Source organism: Plectropomus leopardus, chromosome 20, assembly GCF_026936395.1.
Source record: "Plectropomus leopardus strain MGB_pleo_1.0 chromosome 20, ASM2693639v1, whole genome shotgun sequence".
Taxonomy (NCBI): domain Eukaryota; kingdom Metazoa; phylum Chordata; class Actinopteri; order Perciformes; family Serranidae; genus Plectropomus; species Plectropomus leopardus.
In genome coordinates, this window is record NC_142195.1 from 8,372,728 (window position 1) to 8,390,911 (window position 18,184).

General features: G+C 39.5%; 2 protein-coding genes across 8 annotated transcripts in view; one reads left to right on the forward strand and one right to left on the reverse strand.

Annotated features, from left to right (window-relative positions):
• Positions 1 to 11,245, forward strand: part of garnl3 (GTPase activating Rap/RanGAP domain like 3) — a 121,544-nt gene extending 110,299 nt beyond the window's left edge. For 5 of the 7 annotated variants that reach the window (XM_088070692.1, XM_088070690.1, XM_088070691.1 and 2 more), the window contains 4 exons: positions 1,124 to 1,183; positions 4,996 to 5,214; positions 6,173 to 6,293; positions 6,378 to 11,245. In XM_088070692.1, the coding sequence (XP_087926818.1) occupies positions 1,124 to 1,183; positions 4,996 to 5,214; positions 6,173 to 6,293; positions 6,378 to 6,543 (566 nt within the window). In that variant the 3' untranslated portion in view covers positions 6,544 to 11,245. The remainder of the gene's footprint in view (positions 1 to 1,123; positions 1,184 to 4,995; positions 5,215 to 6,172; positions 6,294 to 6,377) is intronic. The other 2 variants (XM_088070695.1, XM_088070696.1) reach the window with 1 other exon arrangement.
• A 1,910-nt stretch (positions 11,246 to 13,155) lies between these two features.
• ptges (prostaglandin E synthase) lies at positions 13,156 to 17,069 on the reverse strand. Its single transcript, XM_042509421.2, has 3 exons — positions 16,856 to 17,069; positions 16,681 to 16,763; positions 13,156 to 14,431 (listed from the first exon to the last, which is right to left on the reverse strand). Exons 1-3 carry the CDS (start codon positions 16,970 to 16,972, stop codon positions 14,182 to 14,184), a joined length of 450 nt encoding a protein of 149 aa, XP_042365355.2. The 5' UTR covers positions 16,973 to 17,069; the 3' UTR covers positions 13,156 to 14,181.
• Positions 17,070 to 18,184: the final 1,115 nt, after the last annotated feature.

Sequence of the window (18,184 nt, forward strand, 5' to 3'; positions counted from 1 at the left end):
CTCTACCAAAAGGTTGAGATGGCTAGTCACGGTAAAACAGAAAATCATAAATCATCAACTGTTTTAATGCTGTAATACGATAGTGTCGTATCACATTTCAATTTGTGATCATGGGAATAGTAGTATTACCAGTACTAATATTATTTCCATGCATAATGACCAGCACAGGAAGCATCCAGTAGCTCAGCTGGTAGAGCAGGTGCCCTATACGGAGGCTGTGTCCTTACCCACCTGCGGCCCTTTGCTGCATGTCATTCCTTCTCTTTCTCTTCCCTTTTCACACTTCAGCAGCTGTCCTATCATAATAAAGGCAGCCCCCAAAAATACCTAATACATACATACATACCATTACAGGAGCTTGAAAGAAATTTTCTTTCACCAAATATATAATGCAATAATATTGAATTTATGATCTTAACAGTGAATTTTTATGAATATTCATCCTTTTTTTATTTTATGAAAGAAAAAATGTACATTTACTATCTAAGCATCAGTACATTTGACATAAAAACATGTATTTAGACAGTGAAAAATCATACTTACTATTGTTTTTCACCATGTATGTAATGGATAAAATTAATTGCATCATGTCACAAGAATTAATCATCAGAAGTTCATTTACATCTTAGCAAATAGCCCATTTTAATTTCATTAGCTTAGCTTCACTTCCTTTGCCATAGAGGGCCAAAATAACGGTTTGGTAGAGCATGTTTTGTCCCTTATTAGATTTCTATTTTTTGTATAAAGTTGCATAAATCTTTTTCGGTAAAACCTCTGAAACTCGAACATGTCGAAAAAATATGCCTACCTTTAAAAAAAAACCTCCACACGAGTCCTCATGTCTGGAGTGATTTTTCTAGTTACTTAACTTCTTGTCGGAGGTGAGCTGAGAAGGGCAGACTGTTTAAAGACACAGCGACATCTATTGGATTTTTTTTTGTCCTAACAGACCTAAACCGAATGGTAGAGATGGCTCAGTCAGATTGATTTGGATTGAACACATTTTTCATTAAGATATAGTGACTTAAAATGTGCTCTACCAAACAGTTGAGCAGAAAGTTAAATATGTGACAGCACTGTGTGTGATCAGTTTGTGTAACCCTCTTCTTCATCCCTGGTTCAGATTCTATACGGATCCCCTATGGTACCAAGCTTTCCCTGTACATGTCTAAGGATGCCGAAGGTACTGCAGGATCTCTCCCTCGACTCAGATCATGACAATAACGCTCATAATGCCGCCCCACTAACATGCACATGCTCCCAGAGTGTTACCACCCTGTCTGCTCCAAGGCGGCATGTTGACTTGAACGTTGGTTGAATGTTAAGTGAACATTATGTCTTCCCCATCCCCTCCCCCCTTTCTGTCTTTACTAATTAAAGCATTAGTGCGAGAGGAGAGTGAGAGGGGAGAGAAGGTGATAGAGTGCAAAGTGAAATAAAAAAAAAGTGAGGCAGAGGAGATAACGTCGATCACAGCGGAGGGTTTTAATATTACTAGCAGGGGAGGTGGGGGGGTGCAGAGGAGGTATACATGAATGCGGGAGAGAAAGGGAGGGGTTGTGTACAAGCAGGAGGTTGGGAGAGAAGGAGGGAGAAAAGGGAAAGAGGGAAGGAGAAGACACGTCTGCCGCAGCATGATTTACAGATTGCACTGTCGCCATGGAGACTTTTGTCAGCCCCTCTCTTCGATCCAAAGTGGTAGTCCAAACAGCGGTGCCACAATCTGGGGGGGGGGGTGAGGATGCGGGAGAGAGAGGTTGGAAGGGGTGCTGACAAAAATCCCATCCTCTAACTGCCTGTGCGCCTGCTGTATCTGCTCCTTGGGGAGGGTTTCATCTGATGTAATCGCATCAGTACTGTGAACAAGATGATGTTACTAATGTGGCTGCTAGCCGCCACCTCCATCCACTGGCTCGAACGCACGCCAAAGACCTGCAGCCAAACATCCCTCTGCTGTGGAGAATTCAATTAAAACCTTCCTAATATTTATGCTTAAATCATCTGCCGGTGTGATGCAGTGTGACACTTCCCCTGGTCCAGAAACGCATGTGGAATATATTGATCTCTGTGATTATATATTCCAGATAACTGCATGCTTTCCCAACATTTTGATTTAGAGGGATCGTTCAGATTTTTTGAAGTGGGGTTGTATTAGGTACTTTTCAATAGTCAGTGTATTGCATATAGTAGATGGCGGTCGGCATGTCCCAAATTTGGAGAAACAGGCTGGAGTCCGACAAAGAAGCTTAGGGATGTACTGCTGTGGATGGGGGCCACAATAAAACATATATTTAGCCACCTAAAAAACAAGTCCCACCTAAAAAACATCAATATCCGTTTAAGTGTACGCTATACTGACGGTATTTGCACGTCTTGCCTCGATCAGTTGTTAATTTTTTTTTTTGTGTGTGAGTTTGGTATCTAAATGAGTTCATTTAGAATCCCCTAAGTCAAGGCAGCAGCAGACCAGCAGCTCCTGTGGTCACGGAGCTAAAATTGCTGTTTTTCTCTATGGAGTCTGGAGGCTTTGACCAGTGCATAGACGGGGAACTAAAGCTGGCTTCCCCATCAAAAATGACTGTCTGAAGGAACAGTAAAGCAGTCAAAATACTCTTAGTATTGTGTGCACTCAAACTGATTTTGATTCCCCTGCGATGGCTAAAATACATTTTATTGCTGACCCCTATTAACAGCATTATATGGCTTAGCTTCCATGTCACACTACAAACCGCTTCTCCAAACTGGGAGCGTGCTGACAACCATCTACTGTATTTAGTACACTGACTACAAATAAGTACACCATTCAACCCTACTTCAAAAAATCCAAACTTTCCCGTTATATGCCATTTCTGCTGTATGACACTACAGGTACGGAAGAGGATCTCTGACAACACTAACACAGTGTACCTGTCAAACATCAGCAGTGACCCTCTATTTTTCTCCGTGGCTCTTTGCTAACCTCTCACCCGCTGACATTTCAGCTGAGACGGTCCTCTTTGTGCGCCGCCGTAGCCTCACCACATTGATTCCGTCTCATTTCTGTTGCTGCCTCAGTGGAGCAGACTGTAGCCGCTGTACTGCAATACTGCTCCCTGATGGCTCAATTTGAGCACTGCAGGTTTGGTATGCTGCAGATTGTGCCATTTTAAAAAACTCTAAACACTCATTTAGTGTGTCCCAAACAGACTTTAAGCGTTTATAATCTCTGTGGAATAATAGATGGTCTGCTATAAATGTCTACAACTGAACAGTTATATCACATTAGCTCAATGCAGTAAGAATGATTCATTTTAAGATCAAATGCTGTTTCGGTAAATGGAACTATTAATCACTTTCGAGTGTCTTCATTTGAATATGGAGGTTTGGTTCTATTGCATCAGCTCGTCAACCTCCAGACTCAAAGTCAAAAAAGTAGGTTATTGTGCATATTTTGGTTTTTGGATAAATTTGTTACACTTTAGCCAGCTGTTGTTTATCATTAATTTTACTGTGCTATGGAACTGACTTTCTCTTTCTAATTGTGCTGTTGCAATCAGTGTCTGATTCAAAACCTCCTCTTATGGTGCATTCAAGGACTCTTTTTAACAACATCAAATTACCAAGTAACGCTTTGACCAATATTTACAGTGTGTGTTTGCCTCCTGTTTACGTTGTGGGTTTGATTTTTTCCATCAGTGCAGCACATAAGAACAACGCTTTAGTCAGTCGTAAGTTAGAGGGTCTTTGAATGCACCACCAAGAGGCAAGAGGGGTTTCAAATCCATAATTTGATATTTTGGGAAATATGGCATTTCCTGTTCTTGCCAGGAATTACACGAGAAGGTCGATACCACTCCCACGTCTTTATATAATGAAGAGGTTTAAAGGGATAGTTCACCCCAAAGTTAAACATGTATATTTTTCCTCTTACCTATAGCTATGTATAAAGTTGCCGAGTGTTGGCAATTTCTACCATAGAAATATCTGTCTTCTCTCCAGTATAATGGAACTAAATGGCACTCAGCTTGCGGTGCTCAAAACACCCAAAGTACATTTGAAAAACTCAACAACAATGTTTTTTTGTGTTTCTCCCAGAAATCATGACCCGGTTACTCGTTTGGTGGGTGTAGTTTGGTAGAAAGAAAAAAATAGTCACAACAAGGACTGTGGACTATCTTGAGTAACCGTGCAGTGATTTCTGGAAAGAGACATTGCTGTTGACTTGTTGTTGGTTTCTTTTATCTTTTTTTTCCCCCTTTTTTTTCTTTTTTTTTTCTTTGAGCACCACAAGCCGAGTGCCATTTAGTTCCATTATATTGGAGAGAAGGCAGACATCTCTACGACCAATATCTCCAGCACTTGACAACTCACACCAAATTAATCTAAAATGAAAAATAGCACTATAGGTAGGAGGAAAAATGGGTATTTTTGATTTTGGAGTGAACTGGGAAACAGCTAGCCCTTGGATGTACCTATTTGCATTAGCTACGTTAGAGTCACAGATGTTTTCCAAAGAGATAAATTCCAAATGCATGGGCAGAGGAGAAAATGTGGCCGTTTACCAGACAGCAATGAGAGTGGTATCCATCTTCTCATTTACTCCAGACAAGAAAACAAAATAACATTTCCCAAACTTCATACTAGTTCAAGAAATAGTCACTACCCCCACTTACATTACATGCAACAATAATGTAATTGTGGACAAATACATGGACAAAATGTAAAGTGGCTGTGTGGAAAGTCATAAAAGATATACTTTTAATAGAAATGCATTTCCGTATCTAATGAGCTAAAACATGCCAAACAACATAGTGCCTCAGGCCAGAAGTTTTATGAATTTCTCATTAACTGATACACATTCCCCACCCTTTATCTGTGTATCTTTTCTGACACTTTATTCCCATCTTTGCTCTTTTTATCTCTTTTTTCATGTCTTATGTTACCTGCTTCCTTCCCTCTCTCTGACTTTACCCGCTGCTCACTCCTTTCTCCGCTCTCTGGGTTTCTTTCCCTAAGGTGAATCACCATGTAAGCACATGTACAGGATCCCCCTGTGTAACTTGGTGGGCCGCAGCATTGAAAGACCACTCAAGTCCCCTCTGGTCAACAAGGTGCTGACGGTGCCGGCCCCTGCCATGGTGCCCCCGGCTCCCCTCATCTCCGCCACGCACTCGCTTTCACTGTCACGCATGGAGATTAAAGAGATAGCCAGCCGCACTCGGAAGGAGCTGCTCGGTAAACACTAAATAACACATTCACTTTATGTTAACGTTTTAATGACAGCAGTAGTTTGACATTTAGGGGAATGTCCTTCGGACCTTTTCTTAGAAAGTTAGAGGATAGAATAAAAAACCGTCCTGTTTCTTGTTTGCTGAATATGAAGCTACAGCCAGCAGCCGCTACATTGAGAAAGTTTAGTCTGCCTTTGCTTATGTACTGGATTTCTACTGTATCAAGTCTGTCTAAAAGTAAAGGAATAATTTGACAGTTTGGCAAATTTGCGAGTAGCTTTCGTGTTGTGAGTTAGTTAAAAATGCCAAATATGAAGTTACAGCTAGCAGCCAAATAGCTTAGCTCACTAGCAAAAAGCCTGGAAATGGGGAAGCAGCTAGCCAAACAAAAACGGCCTACCAGTGCCTCTAAAGCTCACAAATTAGCATGTTGACTGTGTACCTGTTCAAAAATTGCTGTTTTTATGCTTTGTTTTCATGCCTCCACACTGGCGAAGCTGTGGCCGGAGCTGTTATGTTTTCAGGTTGTCCGTCTGTCCAGACGTACAGTTCTCACAAATGCTAAATCTCAGTTCTTAAGGGAATTTCTCAAAATTTGGCACAAACGTCCACTTGGACTCAAGAATAAACTGATTAGACTTTGGTGGTCAAAGGTCAAGGTCACTGTGACCTTGCATCTGTATCATTCTCATAAACGCAATATCTCAAGAACACCTCGAAGGAATGTCTTCAAATTTGGCACAAACGTCCATTTGGACTTACTGATGAACTGTTTCGATTTTGGTGGTCAAAATTCAAGGTGAGCTATCTGGCTGCTAGCTGTGGCCTTATACTGAAGAGACAGGTATCAAACTGGTATTGATCTTTTCATCTACCTTGCTTCAACTAAGCAAATGAGTATATCCCAGATGTTGAACTGTTCCTTTAATTCACACATTTTCTGTTGTCTCACACCAACGAAGGCTTGACAGAGGAACCAAGTGGAAAGTCAGACAGTGGAACAGTCAAACAGAGGAAGATGAGCAAGAAGAACACAGAGGAAGACCCCAAAGCACGAGCACTGACGTCAACAAACAGTGACAGGTGACAGATTCATCCACAGCATTGCAAAGTTAACAGTTTGATGATTTGACACGAGCTCAGGCCATGTGTTTTTGTGCACAACAGGTTAGCCTCAGAGTCTGTTGAAACAGACCTGGACGTGCAGCTGCATTGTTCATCGAGTTCGGAGGCTGAGCCAGAGAAGGTGGTGCTGCGAGCAGAGAGCCCGCCTCTCGCCAGCGCGTTTGGCCTTTCCACATCCTTTGAGGAAGATGTCCTGGACCTTAAATGAAGACAATCCCACCGTGCACTTCTCTTCCTGCCCACTCCCGTACTGTCACCATTATTTTATTGTTTTGGTTGGTTTGCTTTTAATTTGTTGTTTGTTGAATTCTGTTTTTGTTGTTTCTTGGGTCTCCCCATTCATCGGAGTAGATGGGTGCAGTGGGAGTTAGAAGATGTGTCTGTGTGCGTTCGTTTTCGCGAGCAGTCCTGCAGCCACTGTTTGTTGGGTGTTTGTGTTGCCCCGCAGCAAATAACCCAAAGAGGCGGTAAGGTTGTGTACGATGCCGTGGTTTATTCAGAGTTCTGCAACAGCCTTGAGATAATGGTTTGATCCCAAACCACAAACTGAATGTAAATTTGCGCACCGAGGCACGACAACAATCTCTGCGTTCCCAATGCCCTCTGAAGTTGCTTAAATATGTCTTGTATATTATGTGATTATTTCCGATCCACTTTCAGATGTTGTATGGTATGCATATGTATGTGTACATCTGTTTATACATGAAAATGCACACACAGTGACGGGCGTGTATGCCTGTCATGCCTGTGCTGCATATTTATAGATATATTATAAAAAAAATCAATTTTATTCCCATATTTAGTAAAAGATGTTTTATGCTCTCTGCACATATTAGTCCTCGTTCCTCTCCTTATTCACAGTATACAGGTAGACAGGGCTGGAGGCAAAGTCTCCCACAAGTGCCATTTCCCAGCATCCTCCACTGATCCAACCTCTAACAGCCACCGTGTTCTGGTGTCTGACAGTAGCAGCCATGATTGTAGTCCATGTTAGATTACTATGGTGACCCCGCATACAGTTTGAATAAATTCACTAACAGGAGGCATTCTATCACATCCACTCAAATGTTACCCCATAAGGATGAGACATCCTTAAAACTGCATGACCTGCCTTTGCTGCATGTATTGTGACAAAAAAAAAAAGCTTCTTTGGAAACCACGAGGGCTGCAACATCATACCAAGCATAACAGCAAAAAGCAAACCACAGCCGAAGATGATAGAGAAAGTGTGGATGTTTTATTAGACTGTCATGTAAGCTGCCCCGAGGCACGTACAGCAAAGGATTTGAAGCCAAAAAAATTTTCTAGACAAAACTTAAGTTAAAATATAGTGTATTGTCGTGAACCAAAATGGTAAAAACTGAATTTAGTCAAAAAGGGAAAAGCAAAAACCAGCTTGAATACTAACTGCACTAAAATAAAGCAAAATATTTTTATTTCTGTTATTTCATGATTGTGGAAGGAGCAAAAGGAAAATAATTTCTGAAGTTAGTCCCAATTGAAACATTAATGTAGAAATTTTAAAATATATATTGTTTATATTGCACAATAAACCATTTCAAATATTCTGAATTAATATAGTTCTACCTTTTAGGGACTAAAACAAACAAAAAACATTCAAATTAACTAAAACTTAAAAGTGTAGAAAATGGAAACCAGTATAAAGGGAATAACCTATTAAGATTATAGAATAGAGTGCACCGGCCCTGCTGGTTTTAATTCCAGATGTCCAGTGAACATCAGATTTACAGCTGAGACCCTGGTGCAAGAGTACAGCTATGAATTATGGGCCAGTTCACCAGACATCTGTTACACTCCAGTTTTCTGTAATTCCCACACCACCCCATGTGTTTATTGAAAAACAGCTAGACAAGTTGTAAAACTCAACTCACAGGTTTTCGGTTAGACCCTGCCAGCAGTTATTGGCAGTCACAACCAAACATTTAATAATTGTTCTTCTTTTAAAATGTTTCTAGGAAGGCCAACATTAAGTCTGAACAAAGAACATTTTATTCCCACTTGTTCAAATTCATCTCTGACATCCTGACATTAGTTATTACTATGTAAATTTATAACCACTCCTGTTCCAAACTCTAACAAGATGAACTCAGAATGGTGCTTCACTGATTCAGCATTGCATTTCCATAAAGTTGAAGGACTCAGGAGACATGTTTAAAAACCCAAACAGAAAGTTCCATCTAGATCTCCCCAGCCTTTGGCACCAAACTACTTTGACAATGAAGTTTCTGTGCTGAACTTTGACAAAGTTCAGCACAGAAACTTCATTGGAGCTTCAAAATGCTGAACTTTGACAAAGTTAAGCACAGAAACTTCATTGGAGCTTCAAAATGCTCAGCTCACTGAGGACATCGTTGGACTACTTTTAGTGTCCATACCTTTCATAAACCTTGGTGTCTTTCTGAATTTTCCCCACATTCACATGGCTTGATTTAATGTTCACAGTTGGAGTGCATCATCTGCAGAGTGGGGTTGAGCTGTTCACTCTTCTCTCTTCAACCTCTTCTTACTCTCACAGTTTTTTCAACAAAACTTCAAAAACTTCTTTCCAACGATGTAAGTATCTAAGCAAAATGTCTTGCACATTTTGTGCTGTGAGCCTCAAAGTGATGGGAATGACATCCATCATCCCATTGACACCAATGTTAACTGAGACCTTCAATTGCAGGAACCCTTTCTCTCATGATATAAAAATATCAAGGTGATAGGAATTACGCTTTTTGAATGTGAGTGTATCCTCTCTTGTTGGCAGTTACAATCACCATTGCAACTGTTAATTGCAGGTGTGTTAAATTTGGTGTCATTAACGCCCTGGAAAACAGGGTTACTAAACAGTAGAAAGTCCAGCGACACTTCGTCGCATTTGGTCCAAAAAGGGTTGAAAATGAACACGATCTTAATGGATGTAGTGGGTTTTTTGTTTTGCTTTTTTAATCTAGCAGGAAAAGGGGCATTAGCTGGCTTATTTGATCTCTATGATGTTGCAGTAGTTTTATTGCAGGTTTTAAAAATACATTTTAACCTGCTATTTCAACTCCTATCATGCCCTCCTGCCTATTATTTGACCTCTAGCAGGTGATCAATCTCACCAAGGAGTTCCTTAGCAGATAACTCGGCTGGTGGATTCTTAATTGGCACACACACAAGCAAAGCAAGTCTCGGCCCTTCAAAGAAGGACAAATACACATATACGTGTCCACATACACCAGGAGTAACACATGCTTGCATACTTTTCTAAATGCATAAAAACAATTAGTATTTTGTGAAACTGCTGCCACCTCATAGATGGCAGCAGTTACTGGTTTCCAAGCTGGAGGTCCTGACCCCCACTAGGGGTCACCAAAGCTTCACTGGGCCTTCTTAACAAAGAAAACATAAAACTTAAAAAAAAACACACAAACAAACATAAAAAACAGTATACACTATTACAATTTATTGGGCTTATGATTTTTTGAAGTTTTGATTATTATTCAAGACATAAAATTAAAAAAATGTTACTGGATAAGGGCACAGCAAACATTTAAATGCAAGCTATAACCCATAGAGCCTTCACTCTCTGCTAACCTGCCTTGCCTTTCATTAGAAAAGTATGCAGTTAAAACAATGAAAGAGATAATAGAACAATGGCCATGTGTCAGGGAGAAGAAAACACTTATTTTGTCAAAAAAAAGGCTATTAAGTGTGTGTTTGTTATAAATTGAAAAAAAGGAAGAAAAATAAGTTGCATAAAAATATCAGAAAAAAATCTCTAATCTCTAATGGAGTATTCACAAGAAATTTTTTGCTCAAAATTCATCCAGTTTAACCCCAATGCATTAATGTCCTGCAGTTTTTGCCTTCACTGTTAACGGTTAATTGTACAGTTGTTCTTAACTTGTTGTTATTGTTATGCATTACTAACAATATGCACTTGCTATTAATTGAACTCCTTATTCTCAGCTTTTACGCAGCTGGAAATCTAACTGCAATTTCTCCAGAAATTCATTCTCTGACATAAATATACTTCTTCTTTGTGCTGAGGAAGTTACATCAGTCCTGTGAGTCCGTGTGAGCGCTGAATCGAACATGAAACGGGGAAGATGTTCTGAGTCACTGAGCAGTCAGTAAAACCAAAGGATCCACTGGTAGATAGGGTGATTAACTGGGAGCAGTGGTTCTGACTCTGCTAACAAAGGTATGAGAGCACCTCGATGTGGTGGTTTCACAACACAGCAGCTTTCAGATCTTGCATGAGCCTCCTCCTCCTCCTCCTCCTCTTCCCCCCCCTCACACCTTTCCTCTGTTCTCCTCCTGCCTGTCTCAGTGTGAACCCCTCCAAACCTATAACACAACTCAGAAAAACTCAAAAGGGAAGGAGAAGAAGAATGGGATGGGTTTCCTTTTGTTTGTGTTTTTTTTTTTTTTTTTACAAAGGTACTCTACTTTCGTGTTTATTACTCTGAATGAGTGTGGGTGACTGGGGGATGCCCGGCAGTCACAGTTTGTGACACTGCTTCTCCCAATTATGACTATTTCTCCTGTATTTCTGTCAAGTACTCTTTGTTCCTACCTCCCCTTGGCATTTTCACTGTTTTTTTTTCTTTTTTTGTATTTGAATCTATATTTACTGTTTAGACTGTTGCTGAACCTCTCTGTGATATCAAAATGAAAGAAAATGAACAAAAAAAACACCAAGTGTCTTAAAATATTGTATCGCCATCGTTTTTAATGCCAAGTACTACTTGTAAATGTTTGTGTATCAAATGTGGCCTCAAATGAAACTGAACTATATTATTATTAATATTATTATGATTATTATTTGAGCAGTTATTTTAAACAAGTGCTGTAGACCACTGCTGTGAAAGTAGTCGATTCTGTTCATTGATATGTAATAAATATTTATGGAATTTGAACTTCTCAGCATTTTTTTACTGTACTATCTCACTTATCATAGATGACACATGAAATGTTAAACACTGAAGGACTAGCAACAGGGTTGTAAATTAATTTTTGGAATAATCTGTTGTGTTTCCTGCAGAGAACCAGCATTCACGAGGCACAGAGTTGCTGTTTAGGTGTGAGCAGCTCATGCAGGCCGATGTTTTGAACTGCCAAACACCGTCTGTGGTGTCTGAGGAGGTGTTTGGTGCAACCAGCCACCTAATACAGAGTTTGAAAAAGAGCCTGAGGTGAGAAACAAACACGCAAAAAGCATCAATTATTATTGTTTGACTGCAGTTCTAGCTTGAACAAATATTGAATTAGTAGTTTGTATTTGCTTTTAAAATGTCTTGATTTAAAAAAAAATGAATAGATGAGTTTTAAAGGGGTGGTTTACCCCAAAATCAAAAATACATATTTTTCCTCTTACCTGTATGCTAGTTATAAGTCTAGATTGTTTTGATGTGAGTTGCCGAAGTTTGAAATGTCAGGTGTCTGCCTGCTTTTGTATATAATGGAACTAAATGGCACTCAATTTGTTGTGCCGGAAAATACTATAATATTTATTATAGAAAAATGTTATATAAATCAAGAATTTAAACCAATCAATCAAATATCATTTTTTTGGATTTGATATTGTGGACATCAAAGTGTCTGTCTCTGAACGGCTGCCATCTTGCCAAAATCTTGTTCTGTGTGATTTGGACAACTTTATGTTAGGTGTCCTGCTGCAAGTTATGCCTGCTTCTTGTTAAACCCTCTTACTGCTCTCTCTGTATCAAAGGAGGCCAGCCAACACCCTCTGGACAATAGCCTGTCCCAGCCAACATAAACTGATCTAGACGGGGCGGGCCAGCCGGGGGCAACGAAAACAAAGCTTTTTGTAAGAGTGCTCACCTGATCTGGCATGAAAAACACACACAAAAAAAGGAGAAAGTAAAATTTTATGTAGCCATAAATTTCCGGTTACTCAAGACATTGAATAACACTGTGACTTTGGTATGTGTGTTCATGTGTGTCTGTGTGTGTGTGTGTGTGTGTGTGTGTGTGTGTGTGTGTGAGTCAAGTCTCACAGCTCAGTCACTCAGTGAGTTCATTGGCAAAAAAAAGGAAAAGTGAGGTGTACAGGAAGTTTCCTTTCACCCCCGGGGTAAAGGCAGGTTGAGACGACCCCGCTGCTGACTCATACAGTATATAGACACACCCCTGTACCATTGGCTTGTCATTGGCTTTATGTTTCACCTATGATCATATGTATGTCTAATGCTCATTCACTCAAAGAAAGAGATTGGGATTTTTCCAGTCCTCCCACATTTTCCCAGATTTGTTTTTTTTTTCTTCTGTTTGGAATAAAAACTCCATAATGACAAAACATTACAGCTCTGTAATTTCAAGTTTAGTCATCAGTGGAAATGGGATTTCTGGAAATACATCGTCTTGGGGCTGGGAAATTGTTGTTTAGAGTCAAATGCAAGTCAAACAAGAGTGAGGATGCCAAAGACAATGTGATTAAAACATTTCACTCATGATTCAGTTTGTAGGTAATTTGGGCAGAGTGAAATGCAGGCCACACATGCTGTGATCATATTCAGTATGAATACATGACTGGGTGCTCTGCTGTCGGTCAGTACCTCTATAAGGCTTCCCAGCACCCTCTCTGGCCCCTCAGGATACGTCTGCAGCATAGCCAAAGGTCTTACATAATAGGTGAAGGAATGCTGGAGCTTTGCCGCGGACTTCTGGATCATCTCACTCTCACACGCAGACACACACACAAAGTGGGGCCCGGTCCCATTTATACCAGAACACACTGTTTCTGCACAACCAGGCAAAGCAAATCATCTCTCTGTTAAAATGACAATTAACACAGATTCAAGTAAACTTGATTGCATATGATGATTGTTTTATTGCCTCCAAAAATGTATGGTTTCAAAACATCACTGTATACATTAAACTGGATAATAAATTATTATTATTGCCTTGAAATGTGTTTTCACAGATAAAATTCTTCCACCATTTTTGTCCTCGGCAGGTTGCTGCAAGATTTATAATCAGTCCAAATTTACAATTCCTTTCTTCGTCTTCTTCCTTAAAATTGACTTGAGAGACAGTTTCAGTCACAGAGTTGAAGCATCAAACTGAATTTCACCAGGTGGAATCTCTCGATACATCGCCAGTCATCACACCAGGATTCATTCATGTTTTTGTTGAACATAGTACGCAAACAAATGTTAACACAACAGATGGAACATCCACACAGGAAACAGATGAAGCCACAGAGGATAAAACACCAAACAAATGGTGGTTTGTGTTGGGTGTAAACACAAAAAGGGGGGGTGAATGTACATTGTGGTACTGGTAAATATTGGCTTTAAAGGTCCCATATTTAGCTAATTTTCAGGTTCATAGTTTTATGCATTTCTCTGTGGATTGAGCGTTTTGATACTTTCACAGCTTTTATATGGCCCCTTTACCTGCTTTATGTTAAAAAAAAGAAATGGAAAGCTGACTTTTGCAATATGGAACCTTTAACTAAACATTTAAAACTGTTCTTAGTGAAATTCCATCAGGTAATTTCAACAAAAAATAAAAAATAAAAACGAGCAACAAACTTCATTTTCCTTTAAAATAGTACAGTACAGGATGTCAACTTCAAATAACTTTGAAGACATTCTCACATTTCAATGTTGTAAAAAGGACAATACTGACAAAGTCTCTCAAAACCCGGCTTCGTTGTAATCACACACTTTATATTGCACTCTCACTGACATTCTTGTCTTTATGCTCTCCCTCCCAGGAGGCATCTTCGGTATCCTCCTCCGGCTTTTTCTGACCCAGGTCACAGATCGTAACCGCCATCTCTCCAGCCAGAACAGCACCTCTAGTTCACTCCTTCGCTTCGGGGTATTCAGGCGTACGCTGCGACCGCCATGAGGATCTGCAGAGCCATAGAGAAACAAGGTATCTGTGCGATGATGTAGGCCAGAGAGCGGGTCGGTGCTCGCAGGGCTAACAGGTAGGCAACGCTGTGCAGCACACGACCCATGAAGAAGACCAGGAAGTGGAGTCGGGCTACAGCCAGTGAGGGTCCAATCATGCAGTAGATAGCACCCAGGAAGAAGAAGGGGAGGATGTTCTCAATGTCGTTAATATGAGCCCTGTAGGGAGAGAAAAGATGATTTAGTCACATATTTATATGTGGGCACATGCACACATGTGTTCTCAATTTCCTGTAATGTTGAGATTCAGCCAGCTATGGCGCAATAAAGCCAATGGCATTAATTATTAAGAACTGACATATTTCAGTGACTCATTGAAATTCTTGATTATGTTGTGGTTTCTTTTGCATTTTTCCTAGGGAGCTGAAAGATCCTTGCCCATCTAACACTGGATTCTGTAACTTCTCGCAAAGGTCATTTTAATTCAGTCTGGACAAGCAGAAAAAGTCTGTGACTTCCTCCTATTGGTGGCCCAGTTGTCAGCATTACTATTGTCATGCTTCCCCTCCACCCACTGGGATCAACTTTTTAATAATATTATTTTAAGAAACCAGTCCTGTTGACAGTTCTTGCAAAAAAACAGCACATAGAGAAATGATTAGACTTGTGGACTATTTGATCAGGCTGTGGCAACTCACAAATGATTTCATATCCAAGCCAGATTCTTAGAAAAATATCAGGTTTTGTCCCCAACCATCAGGATACACAGATGAGGAGAAAAACAGACGGGAAAGTTTTTGCTAGCAGAGAAACATGTCCTCACTGCTGTCATGGATTATTTTCTGACAAGTTAAAACAAAGCAGTGGAGCACATTCACTGCAGGCTGCCAGCTCTTATTTAAAACCAGTGGAGATAATAACAGAATATCACTGAGGAGTTGCATCTAAATGGAAAACTTTCACTAGGAAAAAAAAATCAGAAATGATAATAATAATAAACATTTACAGAAGCTATTATCTGGTGCATGCAGGTCTATGAAATGTAGAGCTGAGCCACAGAAACCAGGAGCAAGTAACCCTCCAACATCAACTATTGCTAATCAAACACTCAGTGACTCAATGTTATTAATGCGACATCTTCATTTAGAAACTACAGGGCAGGAGGTGTAAAGGGTTTATTATGCTAACAGTGGTACATTTAGTCAGTACTCTACTTAAGTACAAATTTGAGGTACGTTACATGTTTTTTGGGTTGTTTTTTTTAAATCTCATGTCACTTTTAACTTCTACTGATGCTAATACATTACAATTCAGAGGCAAATATAGTAGGGGAGAGCAGGGTGGGTTGGAACAGGGGAAAGTGGCAACAGGGCCTTTTTAGCAAGTTAGAAAGATTGACTAATTGGGGAAAATATATGAATTTCACAAATGATTTCATTTCCTTAAAGAACTGTGCAAATAAGTTACATTGTAAATATAAGCTGTTCAAATTTAGACTGCACTTTTTCTTATTTAAATAATGGGTTTTTTGTGGTTTTTTTTTGTTTGTTTGTTTGTTTTTTTGCCTGGAACAAGCTGTCCAAATGGCCCAGCCTACTGCCCCAACCTTCCTTGGAGGGCGGCATTTTGGGAAAATACACTGCTTGTACGTTATACAAAACTGTGCCTTTCATATTTGGGTTGGACTTAAAAAAAAAAAAACTTAAATTGTTAACAGACACCTGCATCTGTTCAGGAATCAATGTATTTTTATAACTATTCTAACAGTCTGTGGATAGTAAAAGTAATTTCACGCTGACATAAAAATGTCCCAACCAACCCTGTTCTCCCCTACTTTTTACCCCACTAGGCCTATATTTAATTTAAAGTTATAGGTAATCTAAAAATTTTAGGAAGGCTATTTCCAAAAGCATTTAAAATACTATAAAAGACTGGTAGCTATTAAAATGCTATAAAGAATGCATGCATCAGTTTTTAAAAATCCAACATTATAACACTTGCAGGCTGTGTCCGATGTTGTACTGGGAACATTTTGCTGGCATACTTTTACTTGTAGTATTAGTAGTAAGTAGTAGTAAACTTAAGCCAATGATCTGAATTAGGGTTGCAAATCGTAAACACTTCATTAATCCTTATTTGACACAAACATAAAAACTTTTCTTATTTCAAACAATGCAAATACTCACAGCAGCATATTGTATATACTTTGACAGCACTGCATAACCTATTGATCGTCATTCAATTTCACGCTCGATTGAAGGCTTAATGGCCGATTAATCGAATGTCGACTAATTGCTAACATGCCTCATCTTTATACTCTCTCCACCACTGTGTGTGGCAGTACCAGTGGATAATCTTGTCAAAAAAAATCTGACTGTATAGAAGTTGTTTGTACATTAAAAGTGAAAAAAAGTATCTCTACAAAATAAAAGCATGTCGTGACAGTGTCAAACTTTTTTCTGTCTTACCTCCGGCATCTTTCCACATATGGATCTTCTCTGTGATACTGTAAACCTCCGTGTCTCAGCGCGTCCTCGGGGTTAGCGAAAGCCTTTCAGGAAAGAAAAAACAGTGTCTGTCAGTAAAGGTTTCCAGTTGGTGATTTTATGTTGTTTTCTCCGCTTTGCTCCTTCTTTAACTCACCTTTTTGCGCAGCCTTACTTGTCCTGTTATTATCGCTATTACATACATTTTGATCACCAGAAGCACGCCGTAGAAAGCAAAACAGGAGAAAACTTCGTTTCTCATCATGGCTTCCATGGTTTGGTTTTAATGATCCAAAGCTGAGCTTAAGTGGAAGAGGGGCTCTGAGGTTGGTGCATGCGTGCATAAAGCTGCTAAAAAGTGAGAGTGAGACCGAGAGGGAAGGCTGTTTTGTACCGTCGGTGATGCCTCCACCCACTCACCCAAATGATGGTGGCTGGTTCAGTGTTCATCATTCTGTGAATCCCAGACTGAACACTCATAACTTGGTACGCAGAAATTGATCCCCGGAGACTATGACCCACTTAAACAGTCACAGAGACTGTAGCCTCCAGTGCCTAAGTGCTTATGTCCTTGTATCAAAAGTACAACTATGCCTACTCATTAGGCAGCTAAATTGTCAGTGTATAGCCCAGCTTTTCCGATTTTTTTTTTTTAACATTTTCAAATTATAAGCCTATTAGTCATGAAAGTCTCAATGTAACCAACATTTAATAATGCAAGAGTTAAAAAACAGCAACGATCCCCCTAAATATTTTGGAGATGGTGGTGTTAACCCTTTGAAACCTGAGCAAACTGGTTTGATTTCTTCCAAAGACATTGGGAGGTGGCAAATAGCAACTTAACAAGACATGGCCCAAAAATGAACTAGGATTCAGAAAATAAAGTCACGCGAAAATCACTAGAAAATAAAGAAACAAACAAAAAAAGGTAAAAAAAAAAAAAAAAAAAATCTAACCAGTCTGCTCAGATTTCAAAGGTTTTGCAAAGGCAAAAGCTTGTGAAAGGCATCTGAACACAGCACAAGAAAACTGATGTCAATCCAGGTGTTAAAGTAATTTCCTTGTAAATAACATTAAGCACATTATTAAAATACTATTATAATATTAAGGTCCATAAACACATCTTTTCAGCATAGGCCTACTTACTTAAAACCATTTTTAACATAGCTAGTAGAGATGTCCATGGGGTTGGGGTAAGTTGCAACATCTGACTTCTTCCATTCTCATATATGTAAGTTTAATATATTGAAATTTAATTGATGTAGTCCATGTAGTCTCAGAGTAACAGAGTTACAACCATTCCCAGTCTCCCCTACATTTTTGAGTGTTTTTAGAGGATCTAAATTTTATTGAAGTTGACTGCAAGTCCTTTTAGGGTGAGTGTAACTCATCATGGTTATGGTGAAAAAAAAGCATTAATTGCGGTTTTACTGCGCCACCCTGTTATCACGCCAACTGACGTAAATTAAGCACACCCACTTTTTTG